Source organism: Balearica regulorum, chromosome 1, assembly GCF_011004875.1.
Source record: "Balearica regulorum gibbericeps isolate bBalReg1 chromosome 1, bBalReg1.pri, whole genome shotgun sequence".
NCBI classification, from domain to species: domain Eukaryota; kingdom Metazoa; phylum Chordata; class Aves; order Gruiformes; family Gruidae; genus Balearica; species Balearica regulorum.
In genome coordinates this window covers 12,391,742-12,414,058 of record NC_046184.1, presented here as the reverse complement: position 1 = coordinate 12,414,058, position 22,317 = coordinate 12,391,742, and the positions used below count along the sequence as shown (strand labels likewise).

Sequence of the window (22,317 nt, the reverse complement as noted above, 5' to 3'; positions counted from 1 at the left end):
AAGTACCTTGTGGACCACTTTGCACTGCTGACCGGGATTGCCTGACCTGGGACCGAGCTTCTGTTGAAGCTCTAGTCATTGGGGCAATGGTCCCTCTGCACACAGCAATGGCATTCTGCAGTAACAAACAGTACGCAGCCTTTCCTGTTTAAATTCCTAATAGCTCTTTCTCATCTAAAAACATTTCCTGTTTTTGTTCCCTTGGACAGTTTTATGAATACAAAGTTTTCTTAATCTGGGTTCCTCAAATTCTTGCAGTGAAGGCTCACAACTCAGTTTTATAGTTCTGCTTCAGTTAGGGAAGTATCTGGATCTTCCAAATGCCTCTCATGAGAGAAGCTGAGAACAGCATCTACTTTCTTGGGAATAAAGCCTAGGTACACTACCCAAAACTCAACGTGACGGAATAAACCGCATATAAGAGCTTGCCAGATTATTCAATCAGGTGATCTTGTGACAGATAAGGAAGAATTATTTTTGCATACTGGAGAGGAGAAGAAATTATTTTGTTAAGCAAGGGTTTTATTTCTAGATTCTTTTACCGCTTTCTTCAGCACTGTGGAATCCAAAGTTACAACCAAGTCTTAACAGATATTGATGACAGCGTTCTTCTTTCATTACAGTGGATCTAGGATTTGGTGTTAATACTGTTGACGGTATTTAGCTAATATATATTATTTCTATTGCTAACCACAACACTTTAAAGACAAAATATTACTGAAAATATTTTCTTTTTATTTTACAAATAGATTTTATGCCTGTTTCAACATTGCATTTTCATAAAAAACAGTTTGTGTCACTTGATTTTATTCTGTTAACACAATTGATTCTACAAAGTTTATTCAAGAAAATAAAATCTTCTGTCAGAATCCTCCTCTGGTGCATGCGATTTTTTTAATTATATTTTTTTTTTAAGATTTAAACAGATCAAAAGAATGCTCCAAGGCAAAACTTCTCAGCTTTCAAAGGGAAGATTATATTCAAAATGTAATTTATAACACCAGGCGCCATTAGACTTAATGTATTATTGAGCTAAACATCATAATGGTATTCAATTCATGATGAAAATTAAAAATTAATAACTTTGCAACCATTGATTTTCTGTATTCTGCACAGATACTGAGAAGCGAACTAGTCTATTTGGAAAAAAGCAGCAGCCCATTATTACTACAAGATTTAAGGACATCATTGAACATGTAAACAAACAATAGAATGAATTAACATTACCCAGGCAACTTGGACTAATTTATATAAAAAGTGAAGCAAACGCCAAGGCAAACAAAGGAGCACTGAAATATAACCAGCTACAGGCTGGGTTTACTTGTTCCTGTTCAGAAGATGAAGGAAGAAACATTAGAAACCACTATTTCCTGTAATGAGGCTAATACCTGCTTTGCTCAGAGTAATTATTCATTTCATATAAATCAACAGAACACAACCCATCTTGCCACCACATTAGAGAACATCTTGAATATTTATCTGCATCTCTGTGACGACAGGAAGTGTTCTGCTTTTTTTTTTAGGCAATTGAAGGAGAAACTTAAATGAGAAAATCACTCATTCCACAGAAACACAAAATTTTGAATGAAGATGGAAATTAACTTAGACATTACGATTTCAAGGCCTAAACCCTTTCCTCCCAAATCATTTAGGATCAAATTTTAGACAAAAAGTTATAATGACTTTCTTTGTTTACCCAGTTAAAACAATGGTTTTGCAACACAGTAACTGTCAGCATAATCTGCCTAACTACATAAAACGTAATTTTGAAAGATGTTGAGTAGCCTGGCTGTGGATCAGGAATGCACTTAAACACATATATAACTTGAAGCACTTGAGCAGTTCCAAAAGAGAAATTCTGGCTGTACTGAAGTACAATAACGGTAAATTAATAGTAACAATAACATTTCCATTGGCTTCAGTATAGCCAGGATTTGAACCATGAACTTTGTTGCTACTAATAAACTGCTTAAAACTATTTTTATTTTTTTTTTTGGTAGAGGTAATATCTTTTATTTAGATCCACTGGGGCAGCTAGAACAAGCTTTAGGGCACACAAGCCCTTCTTCAGAAGCAGCAGAGTTGAAAGCTAAGGACGAGCTAAGAGTAAGCAAGCAAGCATCCTTCTAAGTATAACTCTGGATTGAATCTGAGACCTTGTATGACTGAGAATGAACAGGAACATTCTGAAGATTCAGCATACATGTAAACATAAAACCACGGCAAAGGCCTTCCTCCAGACCTGCTTGATGCTGCTGCTCTGTAATAGCCACTGAAAGGAGATTGGCAGTTTCATGACTTTGTTCCTTCTCCATCTCTTGTAATCAAGAGAATACTATTCGGTTCATGGTAACAAAATCCCAAGGTCTAGCATTAGGCTGTATGTCATCATGCCTGGGGAAGAGAAGGACAAACCCACTTTGATATTTATTTCAAAGTTATTTTACTTGGTATTTACTTTTAGTTATGCAGCATTCCAAAATGGAAAGACTACTGCCACAACCCACACATAAACATTTGCAAAAATAAAAAGGATGACTTATTAAAAAATTATTTTTCATTTAAATCTAAATGTCATGTACCTTTCATTTGCAAGAAAAAAAATTATATTTATGGGATAACGTGGTCATAATCTACTCCATTCAATCAATAGACTTTACCTGCAATTTATTTTAAGTTTGCAATTATTGAAAAAGTCTCTGAATCTCCATAAGTAATCAGTCCTATTCTTTGGTTTGTTGATATGGTCTGTCACTAAAATGATTGCTGGATCTGTAGTATATTTCTAACTAGGAACTAAAACCATCTGTTAATACATTATAGAATCTGTTTATCAGAATAAATAATGTTCATATGCAATTTTCAAATGCAGTAAAACAGACTATTCAAGCTACCTGCTCGTAAGAGCTGTCTTTCAGAGTATATGTGAAGACACTAGATAAGACAGTCAAAAAGTTGTTATATTTTCTTATAGTTACTTTGTGCTTATGTGAGAGACAAATGGAACATTCCTGCAGTAATTTTCCTGAATATCTTGTTTAGTATAACATCTTACATAGTTGTTTCACTCACTATATTTTTAAGAATGAAGATGTTGAATGAAGATGTTTAATTCTTTTAAGAAGACACCAACTTATGGATGACCTAGCATCATAAGAGTAATCATTATACTGATAGGTATTTTTGCATAAACACCAATGTTTGCTTCCTACAATTTGAAATTGAAACAGTCACTACAAAAAAAGATTTACTAAAGCTTTAAACAAATAGAATGATATCTACTCTATAATTTTTGCTGATGTGACAATTGCACATATTCCTGCATATAATTTTTATTCACATGCAATGACACTTACAAACATGACACTTAGTGGTTCACAGTGCTGTTCCACACTCACTGCAAAGGAATGTCAATTTATTCATACATATAAAGGAACAAAGAATAATATCACTGCCCAGATAACATCACAGAGGCATCTATTTCACAATATTACATGTTTTCCTGATTTTTTGTGGGGTTTTTTTTGTATAATTTCTTTCTGCTATCAATATATTAAAGGCATAATGTTCTGAAGTTCCACAGGATTTTGTGCTGGCTTCTGAGCACTATGGAAACAAATGTGTATCTGTGTGTGCCTCTCTCTCTTTCTCTCTCTCTTACAAATTAATATAATCTTTATTAATAATATGCTCAATTTTTCAATGAGTTGTTCTTTTTTTTTATTTATACTATGAAGTCCATATCATGATTAGTTTGTTTGCAGCTCAAGGTTAGAACAGTAGAATACGTAGCTTCTTTTGCCATAACTATTCCGAACTAAATCCAACAAGATAATCTTTCAAAAACATGCAGACTGTGCAAAAAAAAAAATCTGCCTAGCTGAACATTTACTCCTGGCTCTATCATATGGATAGCTTTATCTGTGGATGTTGTCTACCTAGACTTCAGTAAAACCTTTGACACCATTTCCCACAGCATTCCCCTGGAGAAACTGGCTGCTCATGGCTTGGATGGGCGTACTCTTCGCTGGGTCAAAAAATGGCTGAATGGCCAGGCCCAAAGAGTTGTGGTGCGTGGAGTTACATCCAGTCGGTGGCCAGTCACAAGTGGTGTTCCCCAGGGCTCAGTATTGAGGTCAGTTCTCTTTAGTATCTTTATCAATGATCTGGACAAGGGGATCAAGTGCACCCGCAGTGAGTTTGCAGATGACACCAAGTTGGGCAGGAGTGTTGATTTGCTTGAGGGTAGGAAGGCTCTACAGAGGGACCTGGACAGGCTGGATCCATGGGCCAAGGCCAACTGTATGAGGTTCGACAAGGCCAAGTGCTGGGTCCTGGGTCACAACAACCCCAGGCAACACTACAGGCCTGGGGAAGAGTGGCTGGAAAGCTGCCTGGTGGGAAAGGACCTGGGGGTGTTGGTCAACAGCTGGCTGAATACAAGCTAGCAGTGTTCCCAGGTGGCCAAGAAGGCCAACAGCATCCTGGCTTGTATCAGACCTAGTGTGGCCGGCAGGAATAGGAAAGTGATCGTCCCCCTGTACTCGGCACTGGTGAGGCTGCACCTCGAGTCCTGTGTTCAGTTTTGGGCCCCTCACTACAAGACAGACATTGAGGTGCTTGACTGTGTCCAGAGAAGGGCAACGAAGCTGGTGAAGGGTCTGGAGCACAAGTCTTATGAGGAGCGGCTGAGGGAACTGGGGCTGTTTAGCCTGGAGAAAAGGAGGCTGAGGGGAGACCTGATCGCTCCCTACAACTCCCTGAAAGGAGGTTGTAGCCAGGTGGGGGTTGGTCTCTTCTCCCAAATAACAAGCGATAGGATGAGAGGAAATGGCCTCAGGTTGCTCCAGGGGAGGTTTAGATGATTGGATGTTGGGGAAAATTTCTTCACTGAAAGGGTTGTCAATCATTGGAACAGGCTGCCCAGGGAAGTGGTTGAGTCACCATCCCTGGAGAGATTTAAAAGAGGTGATATGTGGTGCTTTGGGACATAGTTTAGTGGTGGACTTGGCAGTGCTAGGTTAATGGTTGGACTTGATCTTAAAGGTCTTTTACCACCAAAATGATTCTATATGCTAGCAGATGACTTATCTATAGTGTTTTGAACACTGAAATCAACTTACAGACTAGCATAACTTGTTGGAAACCTGATCTTTTGGAAAGGTTAACATAATATGAATTAAATGTCAAAGTGCCCTCTGTTCCATTGCTGAGCCTTCTAGCAAAATACCGGCAGTCCACCTTCAAGGACCTCTGGATTACACTATCTGCATACACGAAGCTGATTCTCCTCCTACATTAGTGTAATTAGCATTGCCTTCATTAAAATCAACAGCATGCTCACTGTGTATTTCAGGGCAGCAGTAAGTACTAGGTCATACATGGCACTCACTGGCCTACATGGCATATGTCTTCCTCTCCCTCCCAACAGCACCATACTCACACAATATACACCTTGGAATTTCCTTGGAATCTTCCAAGGCACTGACAATAATTACTTACATCCATGTTAACAAGCACTGATGGTGTTAGTATGCTACCAAGTTACAGCTTAATCAATTCAGTATTGTTCAGCTACAGCGTTTGGAAATTTTAAAACTGAACTTGTTTTGTGATTCCAAGAAAAATTTTGTTTTGAATTAAACATACAAAATCTCAGTCAGAAAGGTCCTTCACAGAGATGCTGCATGTGACATCTGAAGTCTGCCCTGTTATTAGTGACATTGCTGAACAGGGACATCAACATAGCTAATTAACATCTAATGTATCCACTACCTATTAATTAATCACACTAACGTGGGAGGAGAATCAGCTTTGTGTATGCATACTGTGTAATCCAGAGATCCCTGAAGGTGGACTGTGTGCGTTTTGCCAGGAGACTCAGCAATTGGGCAGAGAAGCATTTGACATTTAATTCATACAGTGGATCTGTATTTGCTAACTACCTTCAATATGTTTTACCGTTTGTTCTTCTGTTTAAATTTCCAGTAGTGCAATACGGCTTCTTACTGTTGGTACTGATTTAGATATGGTGCCACATGGGACCACAGCATCACATCAGAGGTCCCTAGTTAATCTGGAAAAAAAAGCGGTTACTAGAACTGTAAAAAAGTCAAGAATCTGGCTAAAGGCAAAAGTGGAAAATATACACTTTAGAAGTGAAGCAGCAGTATGGAAGAAGATACCTTGCACTGAATCTTGGGAATGTTTTGTTTTCTTAGGACACAAAGAAATTAAATAAATTATATACAATTTTATTTTACTTTAGGCATTGAGTTATAATTACGCATATAGTTACGTGCTTTAATCAGAAAGTATTTTACCTCAGTCTATTCACTTTTCTAAAGATAGAAATTCAAATTCTAGCCCACTTTCCTCTATTTCTTTCATAACAATTGTATTCAATTTCTTGTATATGATTTTGCATACTGTGGTTAAAGATGAGAGCAAATAAGGTGGCTGAATCAGATGATTTAAATTAAAATCTGAAAAACAGAAAAATAGAAGGCTGAAGGCTGATCATAAGCCCCACAAAACACTGTATATTCCATACCAAACACCAAAAATTCTATCTATTAAGCCCATGCAGTAGCAGCTAATCTCACAGAAAAATGAGCCCAAGAGCAGGTGATGAGGACTTAAAAGGAGGTCATATCAAACAACAGCTATTTGTTGTTAAAGCAAGCAAAACAACAAAATCTCTTGAAATAATCCTCTCTCAGGAACAAAGCCGCAAAACACACAGACATCTTCGGAGCAATTTCCCAACTTGACAGATGAAGGGAAAAGCTGTGTAATTCTAACTATAGGGATGAAATGCACTATTTCATATAACCATACTGCTGTGAGGCAACTCTGGTTAGAGCAAACGCATTCCTGACATTTTGGAATAAAACTGATAGACGGTGTATACTACCCAAATACAGACTACATTTAACTATTTAACTCCAGTTTCTTTTACTACACAGTAAACTATTTCAGATGATAAGAAAATACTTTAAGACACCAGAAGTGAACCTCTGCCACCAACTGCAGATCTATACTAGCTCCAGATATAGATTCAGGCCTCCACTGCTTTACAGCTTAACATCATGTAAGACATTATTTGACATAAAGCTGAAAAACCTTGTTCTGAATATTGGGAGCTTCTTGGCCACAATAGTTAGCACAATAATTCTTCAGCCTTCTTGAGCACTGTAAAAAGAGTATGCATTATTCCATAATCCTGAGAGCTTCTATTGATGCCAAGTAACTCTAGAATATAATAAGTTATCATCTGGGTCATTATTCCATAAGTAGAACTAAACAACTGACCCTGGTGAACACAACTGGAAAGACCTTTTATTATGTCAAAGGAGACTGTATAAGGAATTAATATGGGTGAATCATATGTAACCTGTAATGAGTATTTCTTCTGCTCCTGTAAAATTAAAAATCAGTACAAATTGTCTGCAAATTTCCACACAAGTAACATATACATCAGAGAAAACATGCAAGCAGATCTTCAGGAGTAGCCTTGTTTTTGGTAATACTGTCCATGCACAAAAAGTTATACCTTATCCATAAGACTCTAATAGGGAAAGGTAGTAGAATAGCTCCTAATTATGAAATAAAGTGTTTTTAAGAAAAATAGGACTAAACCCAGAATTAAATCTGTTTATATTTAAGACTAGCTAAGTGTGTAAAAAAGGAGATACTATACAGTCCTGCTTTCCTGCTACAAGGGTGATACAAAGAAAAGGTACTCGGGACTATTTCACCCTTTCTACGTATGAGTGTAGTGACAGTGTTAAAAGGGCAAGAAAGGCAGAGACAGAACTGTAGCAGACACTCTTAGTCGAAAGTATAAAGAGACACATGATTAAATGAGACAAAATCCATGCAAAGTTGGGGTGTCCTAGTTGAAGTATCTCCATCCTTATAACATCTACCTCTCTCATTATCACATATTTCCATCTACCATAATCTCTGCTTACTACTTATCCCTTAATCTGCACACTTTCACTTGCCAATATCCAAACCACATGTTGTTTATCTCAGAAATCATTCTTTATCCTTTATTTCCAAACCAGAAAACTACGGCTAAACTCATGAATTTTCCTCTCCCCTCTATTCTTTCCTGAGCAGCAGTATACATCACTACCTCTGCCACTTTGTCACAGGAGACACCAGGAACCCTAAAATAAGATGAAGATCCCACATATGACCTGAACTGTTTTGTAAAAACTCTTACCCCATGATACCAGTGTGGAAGTCTGCACAAGAGAACACAAAAAGGACTGTGTACAAGGACTCACTGGGGAAGATGAACCTTAATTTAACAGATTTGCCTTGTACACTCTCACGTCTTCTGAGGTATTTTGACTGAAAAGTTTCTTGAGATTCACAAAGTTTTATCTCATGTGCAGGCTGTGTTATCGAAGAAGTTCTGTGAAATCTATGTTGTTTCAGACTGACTGCTCACAAGTTGGGGTGGGGGGGGAGTGGTGGATACAGTCACACAGAAGCTCAGCTGATCCCGCTTTGAGCAGGAGGTTGGACCAGCTGATCTGATTTTCCTGTGATCCTATTATAAGGTAACCGGATCTTTCTTTTGCAAGCCAAACAACGTGCGGGGGCGGGAAGAGTTGGAGACACTGCATGTAGTTTTCTTAGGGGTTTTATATTAAAGAACAAAACAACCCATAGATGGGATGTGGGTATGCAGACTACACGTGAGCTCACAAAGTACACCAGGCACGCGAAAAGAAAGTTGACTGCGTAGTTTCAAGCCGTGGGGTAGGGCCGTTTCGTTTGGCTTTCCTTTGGTGGGAGGAAAACGCTGCCAAACGGCGAGCCTCGAGAGTGGAGAGTCCCGCTGCTGCCCCAGGGCCCTCCCGGCCTGGCCCCCCTAGGGGGACGATGGCCCTGCAGCCCGCAGGCACCCAGCGCCTCTGACGGACCTCTGACGGACCTCGGCAGCGCAGCGGTGGGAAGGGAGCACAAGGCGGGCGGGGACGCCGGTAGCCGGCGGCGACCGAGAAGACCCCCAGGCGGGGCCGTGGCTGAGGAGAGCGGCCTCCTCCCGCTACCCGCCACGCCTCAGGCGACCTCCGCCTCTAGGCCCGCCCCTGCGGGCACTGGGAGGGCCCTGCCCGACCGGGGCTCCCCCGCCCCACCGAGGGACACAACCTCCCGCCACAACCGTTTAAATTCGAACCCCTAACGGTTTCCCTCGCGCCACCGGCAGGTGTCCGGGACTCGCGCGCGATGGCGTCACACAGACGGAGCGGAGACAAGAGAAGCTGCCCCCTCCCTTCTCCCCACGCCCGTTTTTCACCCCTTTCACGATTCCGTTCCGTTACGCCCCCGTCCCCCGTCCCCCCCCCCAATCAACGGCCCGCTGATGCCGTGCGCAAGCGCAGTCGCCCCACCCTTCCCGCCGTGCACGCGCTCGCCCCCTCTCCCCCCGCCGTGTGGGCGGTGCGCGCAACCGAGCGCCTTCGGAGGGGCGGGGGCGGGGTCGTGGGAGCGCGAGGGCCGCGGCGGCGGGAGCGGCAGCCTCTCGGCTGGCGGCAGCGGCTACCGGTGCGTCTCCTCTGTCAGCAGCGCTCTGCCTTCTCCCTCTCGGCGCTCCCCTGGGGACGGCTTCAGGCAAGTCTACCTCCAGACACCCCCCCCTCCCGTTTTCTTCCTCCCCGTTTGCTTGCGTGTGAGGTAAACTCGGCGTGTGGTGCCTACGCCGCCGTTGCGTTTCAGGTGAGGGAGGGGGGGAAGGAGAAAGAGAGCGGGGAGGCACTCGCTCCCCCTCCCTCCTCAGCGCCTCTCCGGCGGCCCCAGGCGCAAAACCCCGCCGCTCCCTTGCTTCTCTTCTCCCGGCGAAGTACAACAGCCCCCTTCTCAAAATGGGCTGCACGCTGAGCGCTGAGGACAAGGCGGCGGTGGAAAGGAGCAAGATGATCGACAGGAACCTGCGAGAGGATGGCGAGAAGGCGGCCAGGGAGGTCAAGCTGCTCCTCTTAGGTAAGGGTCCCCCCGAAGTAACCCGCCCAGTCCCTGAGGTAAGGCCCCCCCTGAAGTAACCGCCCCCCCACACACTTCCCTGAGGAAAGGCCCCCCCTGAAGTAACCGCCCCCCCCCCCCCGGCTTCCCTGAGGTAAGGGCCCCCCTGAAGTAACCCCCTCCCCGCTTCCCTGAGGTAAGGGCCCCCCTGAAGTAACCCCCTCCCCGCTTCCCTGAGGTAAGGCCCCCCCTGAAGTAACCCCCTCCCCGCCTTCCTGAGGTAAGGGTTCCCTCGTCTCCCAGCCCTGAGGTAAGGGCCCCGTGTAGGCGAGGGCGGGGCAGGTGCCCGCCGAGCCAGCTCGCAGCTCATCGGGTACCCGAGGGTGGCTGGGCAGAGAGAGCCCCGCTTTTCGGGCTTGGAGGGCGGGTTGGGTGGTGGGATTCCTTTCTTGGATAACGTGGGGTGTGTGTTCATGGCTCTACAAAAGTTTTCGGGGTAAGGGGAGGCACAGTATCCCCTTAACGCAGGTGGGCGCCTCGGCTTGTTTCGGGGTTAGAAGCAGGGCAGTTCTAGGGAAAGGGCACGGCGTAGTTTGTCCCGGGGCCCTTGTTTAGAGTGGGTCCTAACTTGTATTCGAAGGGGATAACATCTCAAACTTTCGACGTGGATTCTGTTTACCTCTGCTCAGAGGAAGGAAATTTTAGGTTGGAGAGTGTTTGCTCCTAATGTTTCTTGTAGATTGGAACATCTCCTAAACTATTGCTATAAGAATAATGCAGAAAGCATCAAAGGAACAGAAGGCAAAGCACCATTTAACTTTTTTTATTGTTTTATTTTTGTGGAAGTTGCTTATGTTGCTGAAATCTTACAATGTGAAGTGCAACCTTGATGGGGCTTCTAAATGTGTAATGTAGTGACTCACATAATACGCTATCATGTGTTCTTGACTTTTGCTCACAAGTACTTGAAGCTAGCTTTTTTTGTATATTTTAAGTGATATGTTTGTGTGTAACGATAAGTAAAATAAGATTATTTTTAAAAATTACAAGAAAAAAGGAAGCAAGGGTCTTAATTAGAAATACCTTTGTGCAGGACTAAAACTACTGTATGACTTGTGGACAGCTGAGTGCTGCAAGATTTGCATTGTGTGAATGTTGTAGGAAGTTTTGCAGTATATGCTGTATAGCTAAACCAGACCGGATCCTTCTAATCCGGAGTTAAAAAACTGTTGAGTTGCAGCTTTCCTCGTGCTGCCCTTCTCCTCCCAGAGCTACAGTTTCAGACAAACTTTTTAAACAATTTCCCAATTTCTCACTCCCCTCGACATTGATTTTGCTAGATTGCTTGGTGCTCTATTCACTACAAATGTTGTAGTAGACCTCTTAAATAACTTCTTTCTGTTGCTAAATTCTAAAATATCTGCAGAAAGGTACAGGAAACTGATGTGCTTTCATGTGTAGATGAAGAGATGAAACAAACCCAGCATGGGAAGAGCAAATGCCCTAAAATGTCTTTATAGATTTAAAAGTTCGTTTGTGAGGGAAACAATTAAAGCTGTGCTTTTTGTTTTATTTTCCAGAAACTGTTAGGCTTTTGGTAGTTACTGTGCCTAGTCCTGTATGCCTTTGGAATCCTCAGATGGTTGCATGGAAAGGTTATCCTGTATGTGATCAGTAGCAATATTGCAGATGCTAGTCTCTTTCAAAGGTGGCAAAATAGTGCTTTATTTGTCTTCTGGCAAGGCATTTTAAATGATTTTTCAGTGTTTCGCTGTTCTGTATGGAACTTTCAGTACATGTAGTTTGGTAGTTGTCTTCATATCTTTCATCATATTCTGTTGATATGGATAAAGTCCACATCTATAGAAACATGCTTTAAACTTGAGAATTAATTTTGTTGCTATTTTCAGTTGTTTAAGGCTCTTATGTATAAAGACCTAGGTTGTGAGCTTTTATTTTTAAATTTTCTAAATTCGGTGTTTCTGATACAGAAAAGTTTTTGAGGAAAGTATGTTTTCCTGCTGGAATCTCATGAAATCTTAGTATATGGAAATGCCTAAATGTATGTGTTTTCTCATAGTGTCCTAAGCTGTAGCTCAGTTGATTTAGTATTTTCCCCTCCCCTATTAAAAAGGTGTGAAAACTAGCAGACTAGCTTCTTTTAGGACTGGTGTTTGCATCATTATTGAAACAAAAATTACATAAATGCTTACTGAACTCAGAATGAGGTTTTGTATATACACCCATGGATGCATTTGTGTATTTCACAGGTCTTGGAATGAAAATTTTTGTTACTTTTCCTTGCGACTGTGTCAGATGTCTTAAATGTTATGCAAATGCTTTATTTGATGGCAAAACTATTTAAAGTTACTTCCACTAGAGTCACTTTCTTCTCACTGCTCACTTTCCCAATTGCTTGTTCACCCATATGTCATATTTTATCATCTACTCAGTTGTACTCCTACATCTATTTATAGGCTTGTTCTGTTAAAAAGATACTGAAATAAAAGGAAAAGTACAAATTGTGGTCTGCTGCCAGGAAAATACAATGTGTGAGAGGCATTTAAAATACCTTGCTTATGTAGAAAAGGAGCATGTAGCTGTATACCTATTGACCCAGTAAGACAGATTTATTCTAGCATCTATAAAAGCTATGTTTTTGTGTGGTGATTAGAGCTGATACTTGAGCTAGAAGGCTTCACAGAGGAAAGATGTGTTTATAAAATCAGTCTATTTCTAGCCTTTAAATTTAATTTATTCCATTATATACTTTTCTGAAGGTTTTTCTGAAACAAGGAAATTGCAGTAATTTAATTAAGAGAGATAGATGTGACATTGTTGTACCTAAACCATGACTTTGTGAACAATATCACTGATCCAGGTTAGATTTATATTTTGTTGCCCCGTCTCTAGGAGGAAGCAGACATATTTAAACTGTGCAAAATACTATTGGCCTGGGTTATCTAACTTCTTTTGTCATATCTGTAAATTGGTGCATCATTTTGTACAAATTTGAGTGCAGGTCATGCATCGGGTCTTGGAATAAAAATACTGGATTCTGAACATTATCCATGTATAAGAATATTTTAACCTTGCAGTCTGTGCACTTCAATGAGCTATCCCAACAGCAGGAAAACCTTTTCTGGAAGTTTTCTGAGAGCCATCCTCATTATTAGAAGTAAGCTGAATTTGAGCATATAGTTTGTAAGCCAAATGGGAAATGCTTGTTTATACATGAAATTTGGTGATTTTATTTTTTCAAATCATTAAAGAAATGAACTTCTTTCATTTAAATTTTTTTCAATCAATGTGTGACAAGGAAATACTTACATTTCATGGGAACTCAACAAAAAATATGTGCAGTCTAGTATATTGTCCGACACTAAAAAATTAACATACAAAAGTATTTTTCCTTAAGCGCTTTAATATTTGTGTTCCTAAACATGTTTCCTAATTGTTTGAAGTAATAATTTGTTTTATTGTTTTTTTGTTGTTGTTTGTTATAGTTAAGCTCATATACTTAGTGTAAGCAAGACTTCTGAAAAGCAATGTATATTTGAGCTGGCTTCCAAGTAGAGAAAGCAGTAGACCCAAGTTGTTTTTCTGTTCCATGGCTCCTCATCTTAACTTTTAGTGTTCAACAAATAAAAATTCCAGGGATGCTTACAAAATGAATGTAATTCTACTCATGTTGGAAAATGGTGGTTCTGTGTGACTGATCTGTGTGCTGCATTAATATACATGTGATCCAGATCAGGTGTGGATTTGCAAGTACATTTCTGTTGAATTAGCTAAAGCACATAAGACTGAATTTATGCCAAGTGCAGGAGAACAGGCAGTACCTCGTTTAGTAGAAAGCCTTCTGGTATGAGGTTAACTCATCAGGTACTATGATTACATTCAAACTGGCAGCATGACTTTATAGGATTAACGCTTTGTCTTGTGGATTATCACATTCTTCACCTAATATAGCAAATTCAGTGTTCAGGTTCTTAGTAGCTTGAATGAAAAAGGCAATAGATGTGTCTTAAACATTATTTAGTAGTGAATCCTGGGATCTAGGAGGTCACAGACAATATATTTGACAACTGTAATTGTATGTCTTCTTTCTGCATAATCACGTTGGCAGATTTAAGTTCAATGGATGCCTTTATACTCATGACCAACGGAGCCACTTTTCCATTCCTGAATAGGTCCTTGTGATTCGTACTGGAACATTGACATGTCGCGTTCTTAAAGATACCTGTTTTTTTAACTTAAGACAGAACTGCTCTTGATCTTTTTCATTGTGGTTCTTACTGTTCCTTAAGGCAGTAACTGGAACAATTCTATTGGGTTGTTCTTCTAAATCTTCTCTCAGGCATCTTTTTCTAGTGCTTTTCTTTTGTTACAGACCTGTATCTTTGCTCAGTCAACTGACTCCCACTGCATACTCATCTTTTCAACAGCATGATCCTCGCAGTCCTTGGCAATATTTGCCTTCCCTCAGACCTGACTGCACATTGGACTAAAAAAAAATAAATATATTTGTATCATTACTTTTCTTGCCTTTCCTCCAGGGTATTCTCTTTCTCAACACAAGACTTTAGAAATCTGAACTTTCAGGAGCTCTCAAAAAAGCCTTATTCTCACAAACAAGTATTGCACATTTCAAAGATGTTGACCTCATCCTTGTAAGTTATGCCAGCCTAGTTTAAAACATTTCTGACAAAATATTTCCTGTCTCACCTTCAGAGACAACAAAGTTCGCCTCTTATTTAAAAGCTATTTTCTGATACCTAAGTGTTTGATGTGTGGGTTTGGGTTTTTTGGTTTGTTTTCTTGTTCTTGCCTACCTGGCCTTCCCCCCCCCACCCCCACTTTCTGCCTCTGTGCTGAGATTTAGTAGGAGCTCTCTTGCATTTCAATATGGTACAGTTGGACTCTGGCAATCAGGGTGTTATTTATGTGGATTTTTATATCTGTAGTGAAGTCAATGAAATCCTCAAGCCTTTGTACTAAATATAACAATTTCAAAGAACAAAGTCAAAATTACTCGATTCCCATAGTGTAATAATCCTCCTTTTGTGAAAGGAGGCTCATGGATGTGCATAAAACACAGCCATTCAGTTATGGTTGTGTTTGTGTAATTGCAGTTTGGGATTTTATGCTTGTTTCTTTCCCTTTGAATGTTTGTGTAATAATTCACAACATCATAATATTGCTCTTCAATCTGTATATAAACTTCTTCATTACAATACAAATTATTTTCAGTGATTTTGGCTCAACTGTTGCATTATTATCTTAAATCTTAATTTTGGAAGTTTCTTTATAAAATCACCACTTATGATTGTATCATGATTTTAATTTTTTAACATTCTTAGGAAAAAATTTACTTCAACACATATGTAGTGATACGACATGGGGTAATGGCTTTAACTAAAAGAGGATCGATTTAAATTAGATATTAGGAAGAAATTCTTTACTGTGAGGGTGGTGAGGCACTGGAACAGGTTGCCCAGAGAAGCTGTGGAGGCCCCATCCCTGGAAGTGTTTAAGACCAGGTTGGATGGGGCTTTGGGCAACCTGGTCTAGTGGAGGGTGTCCCTGCCCACAGCAGGGGGGTTGGAACTAGATGGCCTTTGAGGTCCCTTCCAACCCAAACCATTCTGTGATCCTGTGTTTTAGGAAGGGCTGAAGAGAAACTACGTTTTGTACTATGTCATGATACCAGTAATGGGAACTTTGCTTTTTTGTCTCTTGATTAAAAAGTGTAGATATATAAAAATTACTTAACTTATCTTCTGCATTAGGCTTTAAGGCCTTTTTTTTATATTTTATTTTAAGAGTTAGAAAACATTTTTAAGCTTAAAAAATTATTTTCCTTCAAGTTGTCTTTTAAAAACAATGTAATGCTTCTCCCCTCCCCCCCCCCCCCCCCGAATTGGAGCTCTGGTAAGGTACTTTTTGGTAAGCAGTTGCCTCCCAGCATCAGTGATGCCTCAAGACTACACCGAAGTTCTGTTATACACTGACTTAACTAGTTTCTTCCTACTTTTTCTAGCAGCATGGTTTATTGTATTATCGTTGTGCTGATATGACAATTTACTTCAGTTCTATAGATTATATTACTGAAATGATCATATATTTAAGCTAACCTCCTTTTGTGTAGTTATTTCTAACTCAATTCAGAACTGAAGTTTACAGCTCCTTGCATAGTTGTGTTGGCACAACTTGAACTCAGGCTTTGTGCTATAAAGAGTTAGGCTGTGCTGATTTATATAATCGTATTGCCAAAGTGGATTGTTCCTTTGCTACCACATTTTACTGTTTAGTTGTTTTGGTCCTCTGAGAAGGAAGAATTGAGTAGTTGGCACATCCTAAAATCTGGCTAAATATTTTGAAACCAAGCCATGAGTTCAGCTTCAGAAGGCATGAAATTCTGAACTCAGTTTTGCTGCTGAGCTTGATGGATGTCTGCAGTGTTTCCTGTAATATGCTATCTGGCAAATGTCAAGGTAGAAAACTGGAAGTAGGAAAGAGATGTTTAAGATGTTCTGTTAAGCGTGAAGTTTTTCTGCGATGGAAATGCTGAAATAAAGATCTGAACTGACTTGATAATTAGCTATTAAAAGGGTTTTTCTCCAAGATATGTATAGGAGAACCCATATTGATGAAAACTTGCTCTTCTGAGGTTGACTCTTAGTCATTGTCCAGCTTTACTGAGGTCAGCTGTTCTATTTATTGCCATTGTTTACTTAGTGTCCTACTGTTACCTCAGGCTTTGTGTAAATTAGTGCTTTTTTATTCTGTAAATGGAACTTAGTTGGCTACACCTGAGAGATTCTGTATCCAAAAAAGAAGTATTTAAGTTGCTAAGGTATATAGAGAGCAGTTGGAAAAATCAGAACTTTGAACTTGTGAAAGCAGGAAATTTTGAGTGAGCTATTAAAAAAAAATGCAGAGTATTTGAAGTGGCTCAACTTAGTGACATTTTCAGCAGAAGGATAATTAAGATACTGAAATTTATTGGATGATTAAGACAAAAATAAACTCTTGGTGAGACACATTTGTGTACAAGGAACGTATGCTTTTGCAATAAAAGATTTGAACTCGTCTCTTCTTAATGCTAAACATTTTGTTCTCCTTGTCCATTGAGTAGGAGCAGACAAGACAAGATTTCTTAATGAGAATCAGGGTGGGAAATGAAATATGACGTCTGTGGAGGGTTGACCCTGGCTGAGGGCCAGGTGCCCACCAGAGCCGCTCTATCACTCCCCTCCTTCTCTAGACAGGGGAGAAAAGTACAACGAAAAAAAAACTTACGGGTCGAGATAAGGACAGGGAGAGATCATTCTCTAATTATCGTCACGAGCAAAACAGACTGAACTTAGAGAGGGAATTCATCTAATTTATTACTAGGCAAAACAGAGTAGAGGAAAGAGAAATAAAGCCAAATCTTAAAACACCTCCCCCCACCCCTCCCATCTTCCCGGGCTCAACTTCACTCCCGGCTTCAACCTCCGCCCCCCCCAGCGGCACAGGGGGACGGGGAATGGGGGTTACGGTCAGTTCATCACGCGGTGTTTCTGCCGCTTCTTCATCCTCAGGGGGAGGACTCCTGTCATCGTTCCCCTGCTCCAGCGTGGGGTCCCTCTCACAGGAGACAGTCCTTCATGAACTGCTCCAGCGTGGGTCTGTCCCACGGGGTGCAGACCTTCAGGAGCAAACTGCTCCAGCGTGGGTCCCCCACGGGGTCACAAGTCCTGCCAGCAAACCTGCTCTGGCGTGGGCTCCTCTCTCCACGGATCCACAGCTCCTGCCAGGAGCTTGCTCCAGCGCGGGCTTCCCACGGGGTCACACGTGCCTTCTTCAGGTGCCTCCACCTGCTCCAGCGTGGGGTCCTCCCTGGGCTGCAGGTGGAATCTCTACACCCCCTCATCCTTCCTCCATGGGCTGCAGGGGGACAGCCTGCTTCACCATGGTCTTCACCACAGGCTGCAGGGGAATCTCTGCTCTGGTGCCTGGAGCACCTCCTGCCCCTCCTTCTGCACTGACCTTGGTGTTTGCAGAGTTTCTCAGATCTTCTCACTCCTCTCTCTGGCTGCAAAAGCTCTAACTCTTTTTCTCTTTCTTAAATATGTTATCACAGAGGTGCTGATTGGCTTGGCCTTGGCCAGCGGATCCATCTTGGAGCCGGCTGGCATTGGCTCTGTCAGACACAGGGGAAGCTTCTAGCAGCTTCTCACAGAAGCCACCCCTGTAGCCCCCCTGCTACCAAAACCTTGCCATGCGAAACCAACACAATGTCATAGACTAATCCAAGTTTGCAGCTGTCTGCTAATAACCCTGTCACAGTGTAGCTGTAAGATGTGTTAGAGTTGGGAATTTGGAAGATGTTTGCCATTATCATGGCTTTGCTCCTGGAATTTGCAGAGCTGTGGAGCCAGCTTCAAAATCTCTGGAATTATCTGTAGCTTGAATATGTAACAGGAGGTAAAGTATTATGTTTATGCTGTCCCAGCAAAATGGCCTAAAAATCACCTAGTGTCACAGATACCCATATGCATTATTCCTTGATTTGAAAGTATGTTATCTGTTCAGGTCAAAATTTGACTGTTACATTTTGGTTTAATTGATGGCCAGCCCCTTCCTTGAAAACCATATTTATGTGTAACATTTTTAAATTTATCTTGATATCATTGTTTCAGGATCTCAACTGATGTGATGGGGTAATTGCCATAGAACATTTAAGAACTATTTCTTTAAATAAGAGATTTGTTGTTAAACATATGATAGGCAAATAAATTGCTTTCCTGGTTTTCATAAACAAAGGGTTGTTGAAGCTCTGAATAACACAATTTCTTCTTTGTTTAGATATCAACTTAATCAAGTAGTGGTGTTGACATATATGTATGTGTTTGTATGAGCGTTATGTATTTAAAGATGCATGTGAACTGAAATATATGTATCTATATAAATTGAAATTAGAAAATACTTTTCATAAAGTTACTTATTTAAAGGAATCAACACCATTCGAATATACAGTGCTTCGATTTATGAAATAAACTGTGCATTACTTTGTCATAAATGCTTTTTAGAAAGTAGTATTGCATTTGAAGTGTGTAATATACTTAGCAAAGGTATCTGATTAGATCTTTAGTGAAATTTAACAGTATCTAGGCAACCAGAATGGACAGGAAATCTTTACAACCATTGCTCTAAACAGATTGCTTTTAAAGAAGAAATCAATGTACTGTAATGAAAATTCCTGTTGAAGCTGTGAAGCAGGTTTATAATTCTTAATATCTTCTAGAATTTAATATGGTCTGTTTCTTGAAATGAGAATACCGTTGGAATCAAATGGCTACCTGCATCCCATCTTCTCTTTGCAAAGTTAGTAACATTTCTTGCCGTACAACTGTATGTTGTTTTTTTACATGGATGAAGCTGTTGCAGTTGTTTGGCTCATAATGAGTTGTTACTTATCATGACCATACGGACATTCTGAATTTCTGGTTGTTTTTTTTTTTAAGTTTCCAGTAAAACTCAAGAGGTTCTTGCCTACTTGTGCTGGTTTAATAGTCAGATTGGCTGTCCTGTTTGGACTTAGTTCGCTGCTGGAGTGGTTGATTTAACTGGTATTTCCTAATGGTCTGATGAGGACCTGAACACAAACATGATGAGGAGCAGATACATGCCTTATGCAAATGGAGTACTGGAAATGCATAGTCTTAAAATCTTTAAAGTGGGTGCAGGGGAACCTCTCTTCCTTCTGCCACCTGAATCAGCAACCTCATTCCAATTCATCAGGGAGCTGCACTATCGCTAATGGAAGAAGGAGGGGTTCAACAATATATAAAGTGTGATATATTAAAGGTACAACAAGCAAACAAAACCCCACAAAGAAAAAAAAATCCTAGTATTAATAGTAGTACACAACACACATTAAAAAGGCAAATGAACAAAATAACTTCGTGTGGGTTTGATAGTAATACTTAGGGATGAGTTGAGCATGAATGTCCACATGCCTTGTTCACTGTCCTGTATGCTGAAAGGATACAGAACTAAGATAAAGTCCTGCAGAAAATAATTAAGGCAAAAACTACGGACACAGAAATTGTAATGAAAAAATATGAATTAAATGACAAACAGGTCTGTGTGATTAGGAAGCAAGTAAACATCCTTCTCAACTTCTTCCAGGAATTGGAAGTAAAACATCACAGGGAAGAGAAGCTCCCAAGTGAAGATCTGTACTCCAAGCACAGAAGTTAATTGGCAGCTAGCTTCTCTGCAATAGATATAAAGATTTAAAGTGGGTGCAGGGGAAAATGGGAGCAAAATAGGATTCTTTCAATTTCTGCATTTCTGTGTCACAGTTTACTGTAGAATCGGATTAGGAACAATGTGAAATTGTGTTCATCTGCACGGTCCAGTTGGTAGACGTGTTAAACTCTGTTCAACACTCACTTATTTTAAAACTTCATTGATGTAATAGGACATAATGCTAGTCTTTCTCAAGGAGCGTGTTGATTAGGGCACTTGATCAGAAAATGGAGGTAGGAGTTTATTTTCATTGCAAGTCTAGGAAGTCTCAGACATGTTTCCTTATTCTTCAAAATACTGTTCTAACTTAGAGATTGTAGGCTTGACTAGGAAGAATCATCTTCTACCTAGCACTTTGTGAAGAATGCAAGATGGTAGTGGACCAGAAACATAACTGCCAGCTCAGTGTCCAAACAGTGCAGAGGAGAACGGAGACATTAATCTCCAGTTAAAATGGTAAAGGCGTACTAACATTAGAAACAGAGTACAGTGTGAATGTAGTATTGGAATGCAATTTTAGAACTAACTGTGACTGGAGAGAAATGTCTTGCAATAACAAAATTGGGAGTAAACAAGGCAATTATCTTGATTATTTATAGATTTTATTTAATTAAGTGTTATTTTGAATGCTCATTGATTTCAGAATCTACCAGTGATACACTGTACGAGGGTGGACTGAAAACAAGCTGCTAAGTCTCATTGAAGTGTTGTCTTGATGCGTTAAATATTTCTTGAAGCATTTTGAAAATGGATTTCTCAACTGCATGCAGCTTCAGTTACTGATCCTTAATAAATCCTGTAAACTCTTGGCAAAACCATTATATACTTTCTAAAGCTCTTAAAGACATTGACAGGGATTCCTTCTAACATGCTTTAGGGCCTCAGCGTTCACTAGCAAAGGCTGTCATTTAATTCCTAGTTGAGAGAGTGCTTAGGTTATTTCTCTGCTGTTCTGAAGCGTAGGGCCTTTTGGGGTTAGATTAGACCAGTCTTTGACAACATACTTGTTAGGGGCCTAACAAGCTGCTGTTCATGTAGGTATCTGTCTTGCTCCTGGCTTCTTGCCTTGTTGGGTGCAACTCCCTCTTTCAATGGGCTGAAATTTTTATATACTTCAAAGCTTTCTCAGTTTAATTTGAGACCAGTTAAATGCAAAGTCTGTTTAAACAATAATGACCAAAAAAGCAAGATTTTTGGTTTAGTACTGTTAACCACAAATAATATTCTGCTTGTAGGTAACTGTGTGGAAAAATGCATGTAACAAAAGAATATGGTTGAGTATACAAATGAATTTTCTTTCCTGGCTCAAATACAAATAAGAGTTCTGAAAAATATTTGCTTTTGAAAAAGGTCAGTCTGGATAGCTAGATCTTTTGCATTTAACATTTCAATCTGTGTCACTTTGTAAATCCTTACAATTTTTTGGTGGAGGTAGAGACCTTTTTCTAGTGAATTTAGGTCAACTATCAATGTCCTTGTTCTCCTTATTTTTTTGGATCTTAGTCCTCAAGCTACAAGGTGTAAAACGCATTAAGTTTAGGTGTGGATGAAGACTGACAATTTATGTGAACTAAAGTTGCACTACTTTTGCAATAATGGACTAACTTTTAGTATAACTGCATTTGCCCTGATATAAACTTCGACAGTACCCATTTATCTCATTTGCAAATAATGCCTTGGTGTTACATGACAAGTAGAGCTTTGAATAAAATCAGCTGAGATTTACATGAGAGATCTTTTTCCTATTTTGACAGGAATGCACATGCCCTGCTTCATGATTTTTCCAACTCTTGGTACAGTTACATAGTAATGTGAGGTGGCAGGGACAGTTGGATCTGTCACAACTGTAGATAATACAACAGTAGTTGTCTTCTGAATTTCAAGTGGAGCCTGAGGTGAAAATATGCTGTGAATTCCAAGTTCGTTTGTTGTAACTCCCTGCCCCACTCCAATACCCTGCATAAAGTATGCCTCTGTTGCAGTGGGGATTTTTTTTGTAAAGTATCTTTGATTAGTGATAGTTCTGCTTAG

The 22,317-nt window shown here is 40.3% G+C and overlaps 1 protein-coding gene and 1 long non-coding RNA gene across 8 annotated transcripts in view; one reads left to right on the top strand and one right to left on the bottom strand.

Annotated features, from left to right (window-relative positions):
* Nucleotides 1-419: 419 nt before the first annotated feature.
* On the bottom strand, nucleotides 420-9,393 carry LOC142604842 (uncharacterized). 4 transcript variants are annotated; one of them, XR_012838700.1, is made up of 5 exons: nucleotides 9,320-9,393; nucleotides 7,315-7,420; nucleotides 6,324-6,485; nucleotides 5,962-6,076; nucleotides 424-2,394 (listed from the first exon to the last, which is right to left on the bottom strand). It is a non-coding gene; the product is annotated as an uncharacterized LOC142604842 (long non-coding RNA). The 4 variants fall into 4 exon arrangements; XR_012838693.1 differs by lacking the exon at nucleotides 5,962-6,076 and having other exon boundaries at nucleotides 420-2,394; nucleotides 6,324-7,194; XR_012838689.1 differs by lacking the exon at nucleotides 5,962-6,076 and having other exon boundaries at nucleotides 427-2,394.
* A 37-nt stretch (nucleotides 9,394-9,430) lies between these two features.
* The window catches only part of GNAI1 (G protein subunit alpha i1), a 40,821-nt gene continuing 27,934 nt past the window's right edge, over nucleotides 9,431-22,317 (top strand). For 2 of the 4 annotated variants that reach the window (XM_075773928.1, XM_075773766.1), the window contains exon 1: nucleotides 9,431-10,002. In XM_075773928.1, the coding sequence (XP_075630043.1) occupies nucleotides 9,885-10,002 (118 nt within the window). In that variant the 5' untranslated portion in view covers nucleotides 9,431-9,884. The remainder of the gene's footprint in view (nucleotides 10,003-22,317) is intronic. The other 2 variants (XM_075774003.1, XM_075773848.1) reach the window with 2 other exon arrangements.